The sequence below is a fragment of the Scyliorhinus canicula genome, chromosome 1 (assembly GCF_902713615.1).
Source record: "Scyliorhinus canicula chromosome 1, sScyCan1.1, whole genome shotgun sequence".
Classification (NCBI taxonomy): Eukaryota; Metazoa; Chordata; class Chondrichthyes; order Carcharhiniformes; family Scyliorhinidae; genus Scyliorhinus; species Scyliorhinus canicula.
The window spans coordinates 250,805,559-250,814,699 of NC_052146.1; the positions used below are offsets into that span (position 1 = coordinate 250,805,559).

Here is a 9,141-nt window from a genome sequence, read left to right on the forward strand (position 1 = left end):
AGTTCCATCTATGATGTAAGCCATGGAGGTCTGTTCCATTGAACATTTAGAGCCATCGCAGATTGCAGATATTCTCCTCTAAAAGTCGCAGTTTTGTGTCCTCACTGAACCAGGAAGACGTTTTCCCAGACTTGGTCACCTAAATAGTATTGTGTGGTAACTATTAGCTGGGTTTGACCTATGGCGTTACAAAAATTGGAAGTTGCTTGGGAAAACGTGTGACTCAGTGAGTTCAGGGAACTAGTACATTTTGGAAACAACGGGTAATTTGAGATAAAACAATGTGTTTAGTGAGTGTTGTAGTGTATTGTAGTCTTGCCATGCATCGTTCTCTTTTCTTTAATAAACATTCTGTATTGTTTACACAACGACTGGACTGATTCCTCACTGGGTTGTACATTGTTCCTCACATTATTCCAAACAAACATACACCACTAAGAACCAGTGTTCAAGTTATTCTTCGGGGTTTTGAGACACTCTCGTACGTAACATTAGTGGGGTTCTTAACAATGACCGTGAGGCGTTGAAAACACTTGTATTAATAGTCAACCTGTGAGGGCATGTATTAATCTGGAAGATTTAAATAGGGAAAAGATAAAAAATATGAAAAGGTTGGGGATCAAGAGAAATAATGCAGAAAAACTACAACTACAGGAAATCAAACTAAAACAAAGTGCTGATAATGCACATTTGCATTGTGGAGTCAGAATCAATGTCCCCAAGATTTTCCTCAAAGTAACCACAAGTTTATTTTATTTTTACTTCATTCTCGAGCCAGTATCACCAGCAATTGAGGAGGGTGGTACAGATAAGGTGATCACTGATGGACAGGTTAGTCTTTTCTTGCTCTATTCTTACTGTCAGTGACCGACTGAACAAAAATTAGATTACAGCAAATCTGTACATGCCTTTACAGATTTGGCATTTCTCCAAACAGCTAAACGAAACAAAATTTTGTCAATTTTTTCTCCCTCTTAAAAATTAAAATTTAAATGGCAGATGACAGTTTAACTTTATTTATTAAATTGAAACAGGCTGTTGGTAGTTTTTCCAAACATGGCAGGTGACTAAATCTACCAACACAATCCTTCCAGGATCCCAAAGAAAATAACCATGACATCTATCTATTCATAGAACTTTAGTGACCGTTGCAAGATATTATGAACAGAGTGAATGAAGCTGGTGTGAAATGGCATTATGTATAGAAGATACTGCATGACCAAAACATTGTTTTAAAGAAGAACGTGTTACAAGACATGAGCAAACCTGAAGTTTGAGAACCATAGAAGGATTACGGTGCAGAAAGAGGCCATTCAGCCCACTGTCTCTGCACCGGCCAAAAAAGAGAAAAAAGAAACTAGTCATTCATTTTAATCCCATTTTCCAGAACCTTGGAGAGATCCTTGAAGGTTACAGCACTTTTATTCAAGGGATGTGGGCATCAGCCTTTGTTGCCCATCCAGAGCCAGGTACCTTTTAAATGATCCCTCAACTCTTGTTTTCATCTAAGCTCGACATTTGTATCAAAACAATTAGGATGCAAAAGTAAAACATTTAATGCACTTGCCTCACTAAAATCATAAAAAATCTAGTGGTTTATCATATTATCATGTCAGAGTCTTCCAAACTCAGTTTGACAAGAATGGCCAAGATCAGCACTTAACTGCAGAAAATTCTGTGTTTCACGTTACTGGAGTCATCCCAAAGGCATCGAGATCAAAAGATAATTCAATTCATATGAACGCAATCCCAATTTGTAGCTTGAATATGACAAGAACAACAAAAACTTTCTGTTCTGAAGGGTCATCACTCAAAATGCTAACTGTTTCTCTCTTTCTACAGATGCTGCCAGACATCCTGGGCCACTCTTCCTAAGCTTTTTCGTTTTTATTTCTACACTCCATGGTTATGTTAAAATAGGGAATACACATCCACAGTATACAGAAATAGAAAATAATATGAAATCGCGGAAGTCAGGTAACTTATATAAACGTGCTTTAATCAAGTAATTGTAATTTGGCCCCATCAAAAAGTATATTTTTTCATATTTTGCATATCAGCTGAACAAATTAAAAGATCGGAAGCTATCCCGGATCAAACTAGATAGAGAAGAAAAAAATGTGCTGTCTATGTTTGTATTGAGAAAGGAGTGTTATCCAGGAATCCCAAATCCTGCTGCTATTAAGTAGCTAAAGTGTGTCAAAGGCATTGGCTCAGCCTCACATTGGTCTACGGTCACTCACTGCCCAACATCACACAGGATTGATTACCTGGTAAAGCTCTACAATTCCAAAAGACTAGCAAGAAGGAAGACAAACAACAATGTAGCAGGAACTAAACAGAGTAGCTTTTGTGCTAATTTAATGTAGGGCCTTTCCATTTGAAATATTATGCTGGTTTATGTGGATATTAACACTAAGTGAATTCCTACCCTCTTATGTTCTGTGTATTCAGCCTAGCAGAGTGCCCAAGAGGTGTGTTGACATTCATTCTTCAAGAACTGCAGCAGAAACTGTTCTTCCAGGAGCTACTGAATCAAACCCACAAGACAATATACAAAAAAATTAAAACAAAAAACCTATAATAGTTTTACATATCAAACAGCTATACAATTTTTATTCAAGGGATGTGGGTGTCAGCCTTTGTTGCCCATCCCTCTCTCTAGGTTAGTCCCTCGAAGGAAAAGGAGGATGTTTGCCCACCCTGGCAAGCATTGCATGTGGAGTCTTTTCATGTGGTGAGGCCATTGCACTACAGCTACCACATTGTTATCCATAATTAATTACCCTTGTGAGAGCAGTGGTGAGCTGACTTCTTGAACTGCTAAGTGATGTAGAGGTGACACGGTACCACAGCGTTAAGCACTGTGGCTTCACAGTGCCAGAGTCCCAGGTTCAATTCTCAGCTTGGGTCACTGTCTGTGCAGTCTGCATGTTCTCCCCATGTCTGCGTGGGATTCCTCGGCTGCTCCGGTTTCCTCTCAAGTCTCAAAAGACGTGCTTGTTAGGTGAATTGGACATTCTGAATTCCCCTTCAGTGTACCCGGACAGGCCCCAGAGTGTGGCGACTAGGGGATTTTCACAGCAACTTCATTGCAGTGTTAATGTAAGCCTGCTTGTGACAATAATAAAGATTATTATTATGTTAGGACTTTTCAGTGGTGGTTTGGTACAACCGAGTGGTTTGTTCGGCCATTTCAGAGGGCAGTTAAGAGTCATCCAGATTGCTGGAGTCACATGCAAACCAGACCAGGAAAGATTTCCTCCCCTAAAGCGAACCAGGTGGATTTTCACTACAATGATGGCTTTATAGTCAACGTTAAATCAAATTTAAATTGAATCGACCAGCCTTGGTGCGATTCGAACCTCTGTCCCCGAGGAAGTTAACCTGGGCTGCTAGATTACTAGCCCAGTGGCATTACCACTGTGCCACCATCTCCCTACATTAATTTCATCAGTCTTTATTGTTGAAAGGATCATGGATTTAGACTTACTAACAATTAGATTTAGCATCACAAAGGGTTGTGAAATTAAATTCAAACTGAGCTGCATTCATTTTTGTGCAGAGATCTATCACAATAAGAATACAATTGAACCAAAATCAGCTGGTCACTCTCACTCTAAATAGGTCATCTGGCTGCTGTGTTTCAGTGAAAATGTAACACCAAATCTTCTGATCAATATTGACACCTGCACAGATTTCTGTGACCCAACCCTATATATGAATTTTCTGCGGTATGTTTGATGCCTGTTGAAGCATCAAAGCGTTGTGCACACTCCAGGAAAAGATTGTTGGACGCAAGAGATGCAAGGAGGTCACAACCCCTTTTTATGACAGTATTAAGTTTTTAATGGTCCAAGTCTTTCTGTAGGTGAGTTAATGAATGGGTGATATGGGGGTAGTCAGAACTGGTTGGGGAGACAGGAGCAGGGTTATTGGGGGACTCAGTTGTGGCCTTCAGTCAAGATACTATGGCTAACCACTGAATTGGACCAGATATTAAATTTTGTAATATTCCTGGGTAAACATGCCCAGTATGGTTCTGCCTATCTGGCCCAACGTCTCAGGGTCAGAGACTTTCACGAACAGCACAGGAAAGCAGAAATCAACCCATTACAAGTTCAAAGCTCCGTAGCAATATCCGCTTATGTATGTGCATCAGCACCCTCCAGAAGTCCTGACTCTTAATTTACATCCCAACTCAAGATGATCTGGAAACCGGAAATTTTGGCCACTTGGGTAACTAGGCATGTCATTTCTCTCTACAAGAGGGGAACACAATTGGTTATATATAGCTGAGAGGTACCATTCCACAATCATAGGGCAAGGCGAATTGACATTCTTCACGAATTGCTGCCATATTTCAGTAATAATTCCTTGTTCTTCCATTTAACCTTTGGAAATATTAAACCTTCTAAAAGAGAAAGCTGATCATCTGTTGTAAACATTTCATAACTGGCAGCTTGTGGGGCCAGGAAATGAAAGGCTTGCATTTATATTGCACTATCACTGGATGCATCACAGCACTTTACAGCCAAAGAAGTACTTTTGAAGTGTAGTCATTGTTGCAATGTGGCAATCACGAAAACACAAATATGCTCACTTAACTCCCACAAACAGCAATGTGTGATAAGGACGAGATTTTTTTTTTAAATCATGTTGATTGAGGGCCTGGACTCTCTCAGTGTCCCATACTGAAGTGTCAGCCTTGATTTTTGTGCTCGATCGAGACCTGGACTGAGAGTCGAACCCAGAATGATGTGATTTAGTGGCGAGTGATACCAGTCAGCCACATTTAACACCACTCAACGAACGACAGGATGCAAATGAAAAGCAATAACGCGCTACGTACGGTGTCACCAACAGGAAGTTGCTGCGTTTGCTTTGCAGACTATATTTTTGGTGATGAGATATACTCCTTAACGCACGACTGTTTAATCAAAGCCTTGCGACTCAGCCACCCAGACCGACCGACCGATCGATCTCGTTGCCGGCTGCAGGCCTCGGCCTCTCGCTGCGATCGAGGGCCGCGGGGAGGGAACAATGGAGGCCGCGCGCGGGCGTGTCTGGGAGTTGTAGTCCATCAATCCCGAGTCACAACCTCTGGGTGGTGCGACGACGCAGCCCTGGGAAACTACAACATGCGCGCGTCAATCCGCCCACCATTCCTACGGAACATCGCGAGGGTCAACGGAGGTCAATAAAGCGGGGGGCGGGGGAACAACCAGCAGAGCAAATTTAAAAAATCAAAATACAATAATAAATTCAGGCCTTCGTACAAACGACAATTGGGGAGATTTTTTTTTGGAAGCCTCCCGAATCAGAAGCTAAATGAGATATGAATTCTAATATTAACTTACATGTGGAAGTACATAATGAGCGAGCCGGTGTTATCCCGCGCGTGGGGCGGTGGCTAATTCCAACACAGGTGACAACAGAGCCAGTCTTTTCTAACATTAACCATCAGGAGATGCCACGTCTGCTCAAATGGTGTCTTTCTGCACAAGGGCCGGCTGAAAATAATGAGCGACCTCATGAGAGGTGTCCTTAAAAAAATGACTCGAGACAAAGGCACACCGGGTCGTTTCCGTTAAGTCGTAATTAAATTAATTCAGATTTTTCCAACCAAACGTCCAACGGTTCATATACTCACCCTGTCCTTTGGTTTTCCCCCCTCCCCCCGCTCCGTTATTTTGGGTTTATCGCGGGTTTGTTACCATTTGTGACGATTCTGCCCAAAAGACTTAAATTTAACGTGGACTTGTAAAAAACTAATGCATGTTGATTATATTAAACGTACACAGTTTCCATGCTTACTTATTCACATCATTAATATTCCCAAACATATATATACATAAGTGATATATTTAACCCGTGTGTTTTATGCCCTTAACTGTTACAATCGCATCTTGTCATGATGCTTAATACATAACAAAGCTCAGTGAAGTAACATTTCATGCATTAAAAAAATCAGTGGGTTAAAACGGCGGTACAGTGGATAGCGCTGCTGCCTCACATTACCAGGGACACGAGTTCAATTCCGGCCGTGGGTGACTATGTGCAGTTCGCATGTTCTTGTGACCGGGTGCTCCAATTTCAACGGCCTGAGACAAAATTGTTTAAAGCAGCCGCATCTTTTTCACAGCAGAAAGTTGCTTTTGGTGTGGTGAGGAACTGCCAATCATAGCAAGGGTGTTTATGAACATTGCGGTGAACATCAAAGCAAGGCAATGTATTCAAGCGTGAAGGGAAAGATAGATTAACAATCCACCAAGCACCTGTCTCTGGAGTAATAAAACTGTCCAATGCAATGTATTACTGTGTGAAATTGAATGGGATATTTGCAATTCAAAGGCTGAACTGGGCTTTGATGAAGCTTCTGACACTTGTAACAGCTGCTGCCTTAAACATTTTTCTCTGAGACAGCAGATGTAAGGGAAGGGTAAGTGAAAATGCAATGATTGTTCACTGTACAGCCTGGACTGATCTTCAGCGTTCAGGCAAGGGTGACTGATGGGGGCTCTAATGGGATGATGGGGAGGACTTGGGAACAGGGCGTGGGCAGAATTTGTGTTGTAGGCGGAGGGGGGCATCTGATGGACTTTTGGGGGGCACCTCAGTTATGCATTGATCCCCTTGACCTACCATGTGGTCCACCTTGTTGGCTATGCTAGGGAAAACCTGCACCAATTACCGCCAGGAGGATTTCCCGCTGTGGGGGTTAAAGCATAACGGGGGTTGGAGACTCGGGTTCAAGCCCATTAATCGGATGCAAATCACCTATTTGCATCCTCTCGCTGGTATGGGGCATGTAGCTCAAGGCCACCAGCGGCTAAGGTCCAGAGCATCGTACGGGCGCCAATCCCGTTTTTCAGCCAACGCAACATTCACCACCGGATAGGGAAACCCATTACCAGCATCAGGCAATGGAGGATACACCCCTATATGTATCTATTCTATAGAATGAATCACTCATCAGAGACAAACAGCACAAACAAATGGGCTTCATAGGAAATAGATCCACCTTTGAACAGATACAGTACTAACACCACATCACATGGAATTATAACAATGCAAGGCTCGTTAGCACCATACATTGCCTACGTTGATTTTGTAAAAAGCTTTTGTCTCACTGAATGGGGAATACCTGCCACTTCTGTTACAGTCTCTGGATATACTTTTGAAAATCATGATAAGCTATTACTGGAGTCCATCATGCTATTCTTGACACTATTATTCTTGCTAGCTATGTAACTATAATATGATGTCAACAAGAAATGAATGTGGGATCGATCTAGGCATTGATCAGATGTATACAGATTTATACTTCACTGACAGCCTTGGCTGAAGGTATAGTCACTGTGGCAATATGTGCATTGTAATAATGAAGTTTTAACATTTTGCTTTAACTACATCCAACCACTAGATGGCAATCAAGCACATTCACGTCGTACTCATTCGGGGAGAAGGTTGTTGGCGAGATAGAGAATAGTCGTGTTATCAGGAGCTCTGTAGTTAGAATCATAGTTTTAGGAAATCTGTTATCTTTTATATCTTCGCAAGCAAGTCAAATCTATTTAGTTGTAGTGTAAATAAATTAGCTTTGATCAATGCATCGCTTGATGTTCTTTGTGAGACACTACACTTTGAAGCCATCGTCATTCAGAAAGCAAAGAACATCACATGATACCAAGAGTGGATATTGAAAGGTACCAGGTGTGCATGCTAAAGATAAGTTGGAAGGTGCCGAAAGAAACCAGAAGTTTGCATGAAATTTCCGTTAGAAAAACTTAGAAAAAAATTTCTACCAGAGTTTGGCTTCAATGACAACGTCGAAGCATATCTCAGTCGAAGTGAGATGGAAGATCTGCAGACTCCGTGGCAATTTCATACTTTGGGTAAAGTAGACGTTAATCAGCGTAATTTCAGCCTGCAGTTTAAGTTGTATATCTCAGCCCTAGACCTCTATGTGTTCGGTGACCAGTGCAAGATAGCACTGTTTTTAACAGTGGCTGGATCGTAAGCCATTGAAATCTTTAACTCATAGAATTTACAGTACAGAAGGCGGCTATTTGACCCATCGAGTCTGCACCAGCTCTTGGAAAGAGCACCTCACATAAGCCCACACTTCCACCCTATCCTGATAACCCAGTAACCCCACCTAAATTAAGGGCAATTCAACTAACCTGCACTTCTTTGAACTGTGAGAGGAATCCGGAGGAAACCCACACAGACACGGGGAGAACATGCAGACTCCGCACAGACAGTGACCCAGTGGGGAATCGTACCTGGGACCCTGGTGCTGTGAAGCAATTGTGCTAACCACTGTACTACCGCGTCCCCTGTCATGATCTGCAGACACACACATAATGATATACAGACAAGCAACTAATGGACACAGAGAACAGGACATGACCAATAAGCAGGCAAGGCACTCAGGGGTGGGATCTGACTATAAAAGACACGAGGACTCACACTCCGCTTCTTTCCACTGATGAATATCTAGAGAGTCAGTCAAGGGTGTTGTTACAATCTCACACCCCCACCACGTGGCTAAGAGCTAGTCTGGTTCAGTCAGACAGAGTAACCACACTTAAGTTAGCAGAGAGTCAAACTCACAGAGAACTGTGCTGTTCAATAAATCTGATCGAACTAACTTCAAGGTTTGAAGTATCTTTTTGATCTATGCTTCATCCAGTTGCAGCCAGTGTTATACCAGTGTACCTAACACGACATGATACCAGGAGACTACTAATTTAAGGTGGCTTACCTCAGTCCGTTCTGTGACGACCAGCAAATGTATCCTGGCACCATGGAGAAGATTCAGGCTCCTCACCAGCTCAGAACCTCCCACAATCTCAGTGCCAACTGGCGGATATTCAAGCAAAAGTTTCTGTTGTACATCGCAGCTTCAGATCTCGAAGGTGCGTCTGATGCAAGAAAGATCGCGCTTCTCCTCTCAACAGCGGGTGATCAAGCCATCGAACTCTTCACCTCGTTTAACTTCACTGAAGGCCAGGACAAGACAAAGTTTCAGACCATCCTGGACAAGTTCGATAGGCACTGTAAAGTGGACACCAATGAAATCTTTGAGCGCTACATATTCAAACATCGTCTTCAAGGTAAAGATGAATCTTTCCG

General features: G+C 42.3%; 1 protein-coding gene across 9 annotated transcripts in view; it reads right to left on the minus strand.

The window, feature by feature from the left end:
• Positions 1 to 5,809, minus strand: part of angel2 (angel homolog 2 (Drosophila)) — a 97,478-nt gene extending 91,669 nt beyond the window's left edge. For 2 of the 9 annotated variants that reach the window (XM_038811364.1, XM_038811354.1), the window contains exon 1: positions 5,654 to 5,809. Coding sequence is in view for 6 of the 9 variants with exons in the window: in XM_038811306.1 (XP_038667234.1) it covers positions 2,432 to 2,490 (59 nt within the window). In the remaining 3 variants the exon portion in view is untranslated. Of the gene's footprint in view, positions 1 to 2,431; positions 2,531 to 4,852; positions 5,050 to 5,360; positions 5,530 to 5,653 lie in introns of those variants that run through there. The other 7 variants (XM_038811306.1, XM_038811296.1, XM_038811328.1 and 4 more) reach the window with 7 other exon arrangements.
• Between the last annotated feature and the right edge of the window lie 3,332 nt (positions 5,810 to 9,141).